Genomic DNA, 12,854 nt, shown 5'->3' on the forward strand with positions numbered 1-12,854 from the left:
ACCTGAGACCAAAATCTCTCTGGCTGAGTCCTCTGTCAAAGAGACTTAGTTAAGTGGGGAGGAGGTGTGTGTGTCCACGAAGTTGCATTTTAAAAAGCTTATACATAGAGAGAGAAAGCTAACAAAGAAGAAAATGAGAAAGGATGGAAATTAGAATTAATGTTCTTTTTACAATCTATTTGGTAGCAGGAATACTAGCCATTATATGCACATATATATGTGTGTATGTATGTATGTATGTAATATATATGTACACTCATTCTCACCAATCCTTACTGTGATACCTACTTGATAGAAAGCCATTAAAATTCCATTTTCACAGGTGAGGAAATTGAAGCCCCAAACAACTAAGCAAGCTAGCTGCTCGTAGTTGAAGCAATAACCAAGCTTAGATTTGAACACAGGTTTACCTAACCCCAATGCCTATTTTCTATTTCCTAAGGCATCGTGCACAGGAGGAGGGAGGAAAGGATACCCTCGGGCCTTGCTTGGTGCTACGCCCTCCACTAAATTCTTCCTCGTGGTCAGCATCCGAGTTTGGGCCCCTCTTAGTCCTCCTGAGAAGCCAGCACTTCCATATCTCAGAGCTTGGCAGTATCCGTCTTGGACTATAATTAACTGCCTCAGCTAGCTACCATTAGACCATGGCCTCTGTGAAAGCAGGGCCCCTACCTTATTTATTGTGGTAGAAAAGGGGTTATCCTGATAGCAGGTCTTAGATGCCACACTGTGCCCATGTACTAGCTAGCTAGCTTTTCGCTACTTACAGGTGAGGTGCGGGACCAGCGGCATTGACACCACCTGGGCGTTTATTAACAACGCAGAATCTCAGGCCTGACCCAGACCTTCTGAATCAGAACCCGCATGTCTAATAAGACCCCTGGGCGATTTGTATGCACATTAACATTTCAGAAGCACGGGTTTCTTTCGTTTTTGACCTCACCACAAACATAGGTGGTACCTATTACTATTAACAGGTAAGGAAACTCAGGCTTAGAGAAGTGGTAGCACCGCCATATAGCACAAAACCCAGACCCCACAGTAGCTGCTCAGTAAATACTTGTGAGGGGAAGGGTGGCAAGGAAACGGGGAGGGCTAAAAGGGCACAGAGGAACAGACTGGTTAAATGTCTGGCCTCTGCTTCTGCCTAGCTTGTACCCACCGTGGCGACAGGTGGGAGTGGGGCCCCATGCAACACAAGCTGTTTCCTTAGCTCAGTGGTCGGCAAACCGCGGCTCGCGAGCCACATGCGGCTCTTTGGCCCCTTGAGTGTGGCTCTTCCACAAAATACCACGGCCTGGGCGAGTCTATTTTGAAGAAGTGGCGTTAGAAGAAGTTTAAGTTTAAAAAATGTGCCTCTCCAAAGAAATTTCAATCGTTGTACTGTTGATATTTGGCTCTGTTGACTAATGAGTTTGCCGACCACTGCCTTAGCTCAAGCCGTGCCACATGCAGTGGTATCCATCAGTGTGAACACCCCGAGAGCTAGGGGCAAAACCCTCCAGAATAAAATGTGACGGAAAACGTACATTACTGACTATAGCAAAGTTTAGGTGCCCCCCCTTTCCCAAATAAAACAATAGCCCACAGATAAATAGTTATACATTTACAATTCCTACAATTTAATGAAGAAAATTACAGATCCCTCCTTCTTTATTTTGACCCAAAATATACGAACTTGGTAGAAACGATTCAGACAAGGTATAACAAATGGGCAACAGGAGGGAAAGACGCAAATAACTTCAGAGGCCTTTAAATGAGCTTAAACTCAATGCACTTACGGTGTTTCGTTTCGGGGAGGAGGAGGGACTTGAACTCAATAATAGATCACTCCCTTCCTAAGAACTCAAACTCCTTAACGACTGATGAGCAATTACTCACATAGATGAGGATAAAGCCCAACAAGAAAATGAGTCCATATCAAGTTGTTTTACTTATATGAATAGCAGCTTCATAATTATTGTTTACCACATGCCATTCATTCTTCTACGTGCTTCAAAGGGAGGGATTTATTCACTATTATTAACCCACTACACAGATGAGAAAACTGAGACGCACAGAAAAAACGGGAGTGCAAATTTGACCCCCGAAACCAAATTTCTACTACAAGTATTTCACACTGGCAATTAATCAGGGTTGGGGGAAGGGAGGTAAAGATGTGAAAGCTGTTCATTTTGTCACAGGTGAAAAAGGGGCCTTTTTTAAATTTCATTTTTTTCATGCGGGCCCAACATGAACACTTGCTAGTGTTTACTTGGAAAGCTTTCTTAAATGTAAGTATATTCAACCCCTCCCTGTGTCCATAAGCCGGAGGCGGCCTTGTCTAAGCACAGAGGTTTTCCATGATTTGACCAGGCTAACTGGCCAGGACAAGCAGCCGAGAGTGGGAGAAGCTGGCAGATGCTGATAAAGGGCCGCACCTCTCAGTTCACTGCCCACACTCATCTGCCTAGTGGAACAAGCCAGAACAAAGAGGATATCCCTCTCAAAAGGCAACCTGCCATTGTGAACCCCGGCTAGTAAAGGGTTAAGAATGCAGCCTCATTCTTAGATGTTGGGAAACACTATTTTGTATTGCACAGGCTCTAAGGATGGGGAGGGTACCCTCCTCCCCCACCCCAAAGAACTCCTACTCGTACTGTTAAATTTAGTACAAATTTGAATTCTCCTTTTCTGCTTTGCTACCAGAGCTTGAAAAGATCCTCCCAAATCCTGTGATTCCTAGAGCAAATTTTGGCCACATCTTTCACTCACCAACTAATCACATACAGACTCCCAGAATTACTTCTACTTGGCTCGAACTTGTATTATGAGGTAGACTTTTTAAAGGTCTTGCTGCCTAATTCTTTATCTTGATTAAGAGTGTCAAGAGTGGGGAACGCACCTATTATTGAGTTCAAGTCCCTCCTCCTCCTCCTCCTCCCAGGCTCTCTGGTTGCTCCCCGGCCCCGGCAGAGGGCCTAGTACAGAGTAGATGATCAATGAATGAGTGACTGCTTTCCATGCAAAGACAAGTCACATCTTTGAAAATCCCATTTTGGAGAATTCAGTCTCTGAGAAGGAAGACTTTTAGTTATGCATGCATGCTTGACTAGTCCACTGTTTCTTCCCTAAATAATTAATGGAGCTTTATTAGGGCGCCTCCAAAATCCTGATGCTGCATGTGCTGTATGGAACACAGCGTCACAGGAACCTGCTTCACCAAACATATTTACCTTGCCCTCACTTTACCACATCCTATCTGATGGTATGTACACGCCAAGGCAGCACTGCCATCTCTCATGTCAGTGCCATAGCCTGAAAGACGTTAAACACACCCACATTTTTCAGGAATTTCACAATTAATGTCTGGAATGTGTTTTGGATTATTCTTCAAAGGATGACATAGTTGCCCTAAGATGAATTCAATATTTTCCCCTTCTCCCATTTGTCATTCTTTAGTCCTCCCACTCCATTATCTTTTTCGGATCTTCTGTTTTACCTATTTCCCCCAACTTCATATTGCCTGTCCCCTTGTGTCCCCCCTCAAGCTATCCCCTTGTTCATGCAGATCACTGCATGTTAATCAATCCCCACAAAACACAGAAACCTGCACCAAATCATGAAACACCGCCTACACCTGGGTATAGTGCCCATCGTTAAGCATTGTTCAGAACAATTTTCTTCATAAATTAACCTGTCTGCTTGCAACTGTACTGCCAACATATTGCTTGTAGACCCTTGTAGACCGTCCTGGTCACTGTTAAAATATGACTTAATGGCTGCAAATGTCTCTAGACTTGCTGGTGTTGCCTTTCTGGTCCTATGCAATTCCTTTGCCAAGTGTTTTTATGTGACCAGACTCCTCAATACCAGTGAGGACGGGGTTGCAAGCTTGATAGTCCTAGTGAAGGTCAGAAAGTCCTGTCATCTGTATATGTGCAGTGAATAGTCTCTCCGAGTTTTGTCAATATTTACTTTGGGGAGGAACTAATTATTTCCTTGTTTACTTGCATTAGTTTCTCTTCCCATACCCTATGAATGTATTTTTATAGGCCCTCTGCTTCAGTTAGCTCATGCTAACTGAAGACTTGGAGGGAGAAAATGAAACACATTATGGCAACAGTATCAGAAAACCAGTCCGTTCTGTGCTGTAAGTACCCAGAACATATCCTTGATTCTTGTACTGGCTGCCCTCTGAAGAGTGGAGAGAAGGAACATGTAAAGCACCTGGGGAAATAAAAGGAGGCAGTTTTTAGACAGTAGTGGTGAAAATACTGAAGTTCCATAAAGAGGACATAACCACAGGAAAGAAAGTTGATGCTCAACTGCGATCACCTGGATCTAATACAGCCAAGTTCTCAGGGCAAAGCCACTCAACAAGCTTCCGCGTCACTGTCCACACACCGTCAGACACAAGCCATCATCTGCCCTTTATTACTTAGAGAGGCAAGACTCTCCTTGGCACCTCTCCCCAGCCCTTACCAAAGTGTGAGTACTATTCCACATTAGGAGAAAAAAAATGGTCCTCACCCCCTTATCTCAACATATAATCCTCACTGTCCAGTCAGAACATTCTTCCTAGAAAATCCCACTTCAGTCGCTTTTCAACACTCTGTCTTGGATCTCCCGAAGAGATCTCCTGTCCAGTCTTCTTGCTCCAGAGTTCAGAATGCAAACCTGTTTCTCTGGCTTCCCGGCGATTTACCTGGAGGCAGGTAGCCCAGCCAAGAAACAGGCCACTTAGGATGTTGCCAAGGGCACAGGAAGACTCACCAAATGGCTGGAAACGGGAAAGAGAGATGGGTCTTCCCCAAGGCTAGCACTCATTTTTTTTATTTAATATTTATTTTTGTTGATTTCAGAGAGGAAGGGAGAGGAAGAGAAAGAAATATCAATGATGAGTGAATCATTGATTGGCTACCTCCTGCACAGCCCCCTCCCTACCGGAGTCAAGCCCGCAACCTGGGCATGTGCCCTTGACTGGAACAGAACTCGGCACCCTTCAGTCTGCGGGCCAATGCTCTATCCACTGAGCCAAACCAGCACTCACTTTTTAGACTGAGAGAAAGCAGAGAAGACCATAGGTGTGTGGTTCTAGGCTCAATTTTTAAAAATGCAATTATCCTAAAACTTTTTTATTAATAATTTAATGAGGATACACTTAATAGCAATCTAAATTATGCCCCCGTAAGTTCGAGTGTCCATATCATGTGAGCCACGGGACCCAACTCTTCAGATTATTTAACCTTTCAGAAAATATTTTTTCTTCAGTATTCTTTTTGTAGAGAGGACTGTTCATTTACCCAATGCACGCTTACTGAGAGCCTACGATGGCCCAGTGTGCCTTAAAAACCTAAGGCACTGAGCCACAAGTTGGAAGGGGTCCATTTCTGCACTGCTTTATCTAACTCACTCTGTGAGCTGCAGTTAACAATATGATCCCGCACACACAAAACCAGTATGGGAAGTAACACAAAAATTACTGCAAGTTGGCAAACAGAGCAATGTAATTTATATTTAAATTACGTCACCAAAGCAGGTAAGGATAGTCATGATAATATTTCTATACCATGCAATATGTTTTCTCAGTGGAGCCAATTAAATAAGAAGTTTTTCAAGAGTTTTCATTAACAGATACAACCAGTAGGGGTCATTTTAGTGCAAAAATTGCAGCAAAAGAGACTTCAACATGAATAAAATATATCAATTCCTATTCATGTTAGTTATGATAATCATGTTTCAGTGCATGACTCTGAATAAAAATGGAAACTGAGGGAAACACTGGCCATTGAGAAGTTTCTTGCAAAGTAACAGAAAAACAAGAGAAAGTCAGCACCTTCTAAATAATTACTGATGTGTAAAGGACTCCTCTAATTCTAAAAAAGAAGAAAAAAGGTTACTCGCTTAAGCTAGGTTTTGCATAAATCTTGTAGTAAAGTGAAAATACTGGAAATTGTAGATACACTTTTGAAAGTATCTGTTTAAATCCAACCATATATCATGCCGGGTAACACTGTCCTTCCTTCTAACTTTGGTTTCCTGGGTTCAGAATGTAACTTGATTGCTGCTTATAGAATTCTAAAAAAAAATAAAAGTGCCCTGGGCACACCATTTTGGTAGCTGAAAACAGGCCTGCTAAAAGAAAAGTGATGCTAGGGAACATGAATTCAAGTATAATCATGGCAGCAATGATTTTAAAGGCTAATACCAAGTGCATGGGGTGTTACCAGAAGAAGGGAAGCTATGAGGGATCGCCTCATTTCAGAGGAATGAAAGGCTCACCAACCAACTGCCAAAATAACTACATACTGTGACACGGTGCTATTGTTGCCAAAACACTTGATTACTGTTCCCTGGGCTCCACATTTCCTCCACCAGACATATATCCTGAAGAAACAAGACAAGGGTGAGAATCTTCAGAACCCCTCAAGTCCTTCTCAGAGCACAGCAGTTTCCACTGCCTTGAAGCCCGGTTCACGTGGCCTGTTCTTTTTAGATTTATGAGGGGCTGGCTTAAGTAAATTGTACACTCCAAGTGGCAGGGTTCAAAGATGCATCTTTTAGTCCAAGGCATAGAGGATTACCCAAGTCAAACACATAAAACTGTATCAGAAGTTCATCTCCTGGCGGTTTTTTCCCCCCCGATGAGAGACATAAAAAACAAAATGGGACTTAACACCAGGTGAGAGGCGTTTGCATTTCAGGCAAACGAACTCTTCTAACCCAGTGTCTTAAGGGGGCAGTACCGGGCCCTTCTGAGAAGTGTTCCCTCCACTCACTGCCCGCTAGCTTCCAAACCAGAAAGACCTCCCAGATTTCCCTGTCCAAAATCTAAAAACAGCACGTATAAGTAAATATGCACATCTGTGTATTTAAAGGAAACCGCAGAATTGAAGCCTTTTAATACACCCATCAAATCCCTAAGGTTGCTACCCGCTTTCTAGTACCTAACACAACCAACACACACATTACTTAAGGATGCTTCAGAAAAAACCCTTCTTCCTTCCCTGTTTTCCTAGGTGCTGGCTGTGAGCAGTAAGGAAGGAATGGGGAGGGGGGAGAAGGGGGGGCGCCAGAGTGCCCCTGTCCCTCCCCCTCGCCTTGCTGCTCCTCTGCTCAGACACTAGGATGCCCCAGAACAGCATCATCACCCCAACGTCAGCCGGAGCAGCGATCCCACTTTCAACTGGTGTTCACGAGTCCTGCCCATCAGCCAAATAAAAAGAACTCACTGCCTGTCTGGACCCCAGACCAGACCAGGCACCCCGAGGCCGAGGCAGGCGGGCCGAGTTTAAGGCCAACACCCTCCAGCAGCGGTTCTCTCGGGGAAGGGGAGGCTCCATTAATCCAATCTCTTTCTCCCTCCATCAGCCTCAACACCCCGTGCACAACGCTTAGTGGAGAACAATCCTCGCTGTCAAACAAAAAGGAAACCGGCAGGCAGCGCGATAGGAAACACGCAGATCCCCGATCTCAAACAGCAGCCACGAACAGGAACAACTTTTCACTCCCAGAGGCGAGCCCCCTTCCCCCCCTCCATTCAGCACAGAAAGCCTTCGACCGTTTTCAATAGGCAAATAAATAAATGAGTAACCACCGTATGTAACTTCCCCCGGGCTGACAGGCGCCTGGGCTGAAAGTGATTTATATGCGAAGGAGGAGGACGGGGGTGAAGGAAGAGCGCAAGGGGAAAATAATAAGGGAGTCACAGGGAGTGAGATGGAGACACGTCTCCTCCGCTCACAGATTTCGCGGCGGGTGTGCGGCACTCGGTTCCACACTGCGCTACCGTGGGGAGGGCGACAGGGATCGGCTTCCCCGAGGGGCTCGCGACAGCCTCCGCAGTGCCCCTGCCCGCGGCACCCCCACCTCGGGGCGCAGGGCCGGACCTCCCTCCACACGCAGCCCCAGCCCGAACGGCCACACGCGTGCGAGTCTGTACACGGCCGGAGGGAGACCCCTCCACACACACACTCCCCTGCCTCCACCCACGAAATCCAACCTCGCCGCGGCAGGCCAAGCGCGGGGGGGAGGCAGCGAGCGGGAACGGAGGGGCGCGGGGCTCCCTCCCGGGGGCGGGGGCCGCCCCTTCTCCCGCGGAGTCCTCTCTCCGGAAAGTCTCGGCCAAACTTTGTTCTGCGCCGGGGGACGGCGCGGGCCAGGTGGGAGAGGGCCGTGGCGCAGGGCCCTACCTTCACAAACGCCCACTTCGTATTCGGTGATGGAGTCGCCATTGAGCGGGGGGCGGATGACACAGCGCAGCCCCCGGTCGCAGGCTCCGTGGAGCCCGTAGGCGCCGCCGCAGCTCTCGTTCCTCTGGCGGGCGCACATGTAGCAGCAGCCGCAGACGCCCTGCACGATGCTCCCCGGGCAGTTCCTGGGCTCCTCGCACTTGGAGTCGTCGCAGGGCAGGCAGACCAGCGCTCGGGTGCCGGAGCGCGCCAGCAGCAGCAGCGGCCCCAGCAGCCAGACCAGGAGGTGCCCGCAGCCGGCCAGCCCCCTGCCCCCCGCCACCAAGTACATCCTCCTGCGCCGCCGCCGCCTACTCCTCGCAGCCGGGCCGGGAGCGGGGCGGGCGCCCTCCCCTGCGTGGGGCACACGCGCCGCCGCCGCAGCACCCGCAGCCCGCGGTCCTCGCCGCCCCCCTAGGGGTCTCCGGGGCGCGCCTCCTCTCGCGGGGCGAGGCCCCCGCCTCCCGTGCGGGCCGCGCCGACCCCGAGTCCACTAGCGTTGGCGCCAGCAGTGGCTTCCCCTCCTCCTCCTCCCGGGAGGGAGGAGAAAAAAAAAGAAAAAGTTTCCTCTCGGCAGCTCCGGTTCAACCCAAACTTCTGGCGGCAGCGGCGGCTGCGCTCAGCTCCAGCCCGGGCTGGCGGCGCCTCCTCCTTCTCCTCCTCCGCGTCGGCCGGCCCCGCGGCGCTAGCGGCGGCGACGGCGCAGCCCCCGGGCGGGTCCCCGCCTCCCGAGCCACCGAGCGGGCGCGGAGCAGCAGCGGAAGGTTCGCGGTGTTCGCTGCGCGCGCCCCGCTCCACTCACTCCTGCGCCGCTCCTCCGGGCGCTTGTTTATGGCTGGAGCCTCCGCCGCTCGGGCTGCGCCCTCCCCCATCCTACCTCATCCCAGGCCTCGCCCCCCCCCGCCCCGCGCGCCGCTCATTGGCTGCCCCCGCCACCCTCCCGGCCGGCCGGCCCCCTCCCCCTCCTCCCGCCTCCCTCCCGGGCGGCCGGGCCCTTCCTCCCTCGCACGCCTCCTTCTCCTCCCCCCCTCCTCCTCCCCTTCTTCCTCCAGGAGCCCGAGCACCGAGCCGGCCTTGAGGCCGAGCCTTTGCGCGCCTGTTTCCGCGGGCGCTGCGGCTCGGGGTTTGGGGCGCTTCGGCGGAGCAGAGAGAGTCGCACGTCCCGAGCGCCCGCCGGCAGCGTGGCCTTCCTGGGAGCCCCGAGGGCGAGACCTCCGGGGCCAGTTTTGAGTTCGGAGAGCGACGGGGTCCGCACAATCTCGGGGCCGAGGGGATTGTGGCAGCCTGGGCTGGGGCGCCGTCCGGATCGAACCCCGGGAAAGGGAAGTAAATGCATGGAGCCTTCGTAAAGTGGATGCGAATCCATCTTTCACTCGAGCTGGGAAGAGACTTTGTAAAAGATATTATGTAATGGAGTCTCGGGAAGCTCGGGGCGCCTCCAGCTAAGCTGCTGGTGAATTAATTAAGTGCTTTAAAACGGTCTGGGGGTAAATATACCGCGGGGGAGGGGGGTCTGCTGGGGGCTGCGGTAGCTTCGGTTGAATTGTAGCTGTCCACATTCTGTATGTTTGGTCTCTCTGCTCGCTGCCGAGGTGCTATATTAGGGGAGGGGGTGAATGGAAAGTAACAGAGCTGACTGTTCCTCCCTTGAGTAAGGCGGAATACTGGATTATCACAAGTCTTGACGTGACTAGACCCGTATATCTCGTGCATCGTTAATGTCATCTTAGAGTGCCCTTTTCTTTCCCAACCTCGTGGACAAAAATGGTGGGTTTTAATTTTTTCATTTGTTGTGAATATATTAATAAAGACGACCTATGGCCCTAGCCCAGTAGCTCAGCTGGTTAGAGCATCGTCCTGATACGCCAGGTTGCGGGTTCCATCCTGGTCAGGGCACATACAAGAATCAACCAATGAATGCATAAATGACTGCAACAACAAACCTCTCTCTCTCTCTCTCTCTCTTTCTCTCTCTCTCTCTCTCTCTCTCTCTCTCTCTCTCTCTGTCTTTGTCTCTGTCTCTCTCCCCGCCTCTCATATCAATAAATAAATTTTTAAAAAAATAAGTCGTGTGCTTAACATTCTTTATGATAAACCAGGTTTTAAAACAACAGAAATGATGCAGAATGTGTCCTGTGGAGATTGTTTCTCCTCTGTGGCTGTCAGAAAAGGTTCTCACAATGATCAGCTCTGTAGTGGCCCACCATTCATTCACAGGATGTGCACCAGAGTCAATAAAATGAGTGAATTCACAAAAACTGACGTGGATCGGTGTGGAAAAAACAATCAGGTCCTGCAGCAGGTGTGAGGTGGGAATGGCCAATGGACTTTCTTACCCAAAATGGTCTGACTGGAGGAGGGTGGCAGCCAAGTGGGCCCTGAAAATCATGACTAATGAACCCAAGTGAATAGCATGGCGGTGTAAGGAGAAAGGAAACAGAGCTGCCTTTGAAATCCTCTGTTTGCGGAACAAATTTATACTTATTATAAATATTTTGGTTTAACCACTCTAATCCTGAACGGAAAAGCCAAAGTTACCAGTGGAATATTCCCCAGTCGCTGGCTTCAGAAAACGAAACCTTTCTACAAGTATATGTCTTTGTCCTGAGGAGGGCAAGAGGCTCATTAATGATCAGTGATTGTCAGCAGGTAATAGAGAAGAAATAGTAGAAAGGGGAAGTGAGCATCCCATTTTCTGGAAGGCAAACCCTTCTAGAGCTGTTGGGGTGACTAGTTTCCAAGGATGTTGTAGAGACAATTCCTGCAATTGTGTAGGTCAGCTTAGATGACCTCCGAAGGACCTCATACCCTAAGGTTCTAAGTCATTTAAAATATGCTAGATTTTCTAGTAGCAAAATTCAAGGAAAATTAGCCACACAACACTGTGAAATATAGCTGTTCCTTGTACCCCAACTATGCAGCAGCGCTTCACGTGGGATTTGCCAACAAACTGTCATCATTATGCTGTGTTAAAAGGCTCTTTCCACTCTTGCAGAGGAGGTTATCTGTATTTCTGTTCAAATGGAAGTATAAAGCCATTTTTAAAACAGCAGATAACATTGTAGGACTCAACAGGAAAAGCCAAGGTCAGGTGATGGGGGAAAATGCACAAAAAAAATCACTTTCCTTTGACAAAAAAGAGTAGTAATCTTTGTCAGAGTCTTGTTTTTTATTTGTGGTTTTTTTTTTGTTTTTGTTTTTGTTTTTTTACAATATATTAAGGGTTAGGGAAAGCTAGAGATTGAACACAGGCAAGGGACTATATGGAGGTCCCCATCCATCCTTCTTAGGATTCCAGAGGATTCTAAGATCCTATCTTAGGAAGGTATAGATACTGGTTGATTTCTTATGGGAATTCAAGCCAGACTTAGAACTGGAGAGTCTTAAAACTTAAGATGGATGCATCAGCTCCAAAGACTCAAGTTACAGGCAGTCCTTTGCCAGAGAATAAGTCAGAGAAGCAAAGGAGAAAACAGCGTAATGACTGGAAGCCTAATAACTAGTGGCAAATAAACCTGCAAGGGCCTGGTAACTTCTGGAAACCAGAGTGTGAACTAGGAGCTCAGTTACAAAACAGCTGTTTCTTCCAGAAGCCCAGGCAGTGGAATCGATGCTCAAACACAGGAGCTCCTCATTAGAGACCAGACTGAGGATACGGAAGAGACATTGGGTGGTCCCAATGTGGTGCCATTTGGGGGTCAAAGGAGAAAGTGGACTGAGAGGGATTGCATAGACCCTGAAAAGTACGTACAAATAGAAGAGTTAGAGTAATACGTGAGCCATGATTCAATGCCCCCTCCTCTGGGAAGCGTCTTGAGCTTTTCCCCTGATGTATTCTATAGCATTTTGTAAGGACGTCTGCTTGTAGCATTTATGTTATATTACAGATTGTTCTGTAAATAGCTCAGAACCCCATTAGATTGACAGCTCATCCGAGGGGGCCTAATTTATAAGAATACATGCCTGTGTGAATGAGTTGGAAAAGGGAGAGAGGGAAGAATCACAGACCAAAAGGTATTTAAACATTCTTGTCTGTGGCCCTTGTCTCATGGTTTTAGTAAATGCCTCTAAAATGAACACTTGAAAGGATGGTTGGGGCAAGAGGGAGTCTAAAAAACTGAAAACAACAACAACAAAACAAACACAAAACACAAGAAAACCCACAAACAGTAACAACAACACAACAAAACAAAAACCAGAACACAAAAGAATCCCACAGGTGGGAAAGGAAAGGGAACTAGAACATACTTCTGATGGAAGTCTGCCCTCTATCGGCCATTGAGGGGCTTGGATGGGAGGGGTTTGCTGCGTTGTTGAAAATGTCTGAAAATCAAAGTGCCCAGTGGGGGGCCCAGCAGAAAGTGGGCATGAGAGGGCGTGAACAGAATTCTAGCATTCGAGCCCTCCTCCCTGATACCATGTCTAGTCCAGCCTCTCTAGTCACACTGAAACAAAAAGAAATAATGTAGACGTTGACTTTTGAGTCTGGTACACACACATACACTTAGAATTGAGTTGCACAAGAGGAAAAAGTCTTGATTTTTAATGTTATTGCATACATAGTAGAAAGATCTATGAAAAAAGCAGGGCAACAGGTCTGGCTCCTTACATCCTCCCACCCCTTCCCCTCACCCCCACCCC

The 12,854-nt window shown here is 48.3% G+C and overlaps 1 protein-coding gene across 5 annotated transcripts in view; it reads right to left on the minus strand.

Moving 5' to 3' along the window:
• CRIM1 (cysteine rich transmembrane BMP regulator 1) overlaps positions 1 to 8,638 on the minus strand; it is a 181,504-nt gene extending 172,866 nt beyond the window's left edge. For all 5 annotated transcript variants that reach the window (XM_080686662.1, XM_080686661.1, XM_080686658.1 and 2 more), the window contains exon 1: positions 8,175 to 8,638. In XM_080686662.1, the coding sequence (XP_080542788.1) occupies positions 8,175 to 8,505 (331 nt within the window). In that variant the 5' untranslated portion in view covers positions 8,506 to 8,638. The remainder of the gene's footprint in view (positions 1 to 8,174) is intronic.
• Between the last annotated feature and the right edge of the window lie 4,216 nt (positions 8,639 to 12,854).

Source organism: Plecotus auritus (genome assembly GCF_963455305.1).
Source record: "Plecotus auritus genome assembly, chromosome: 8".
NCBI classification, from domain to species: domain Eukaryota; kingdom Metazoa; phylum Chordata; class Mammalia; order Chiroptera; family Vespertilionidae; genus Plecotus; species Plecotus auritus.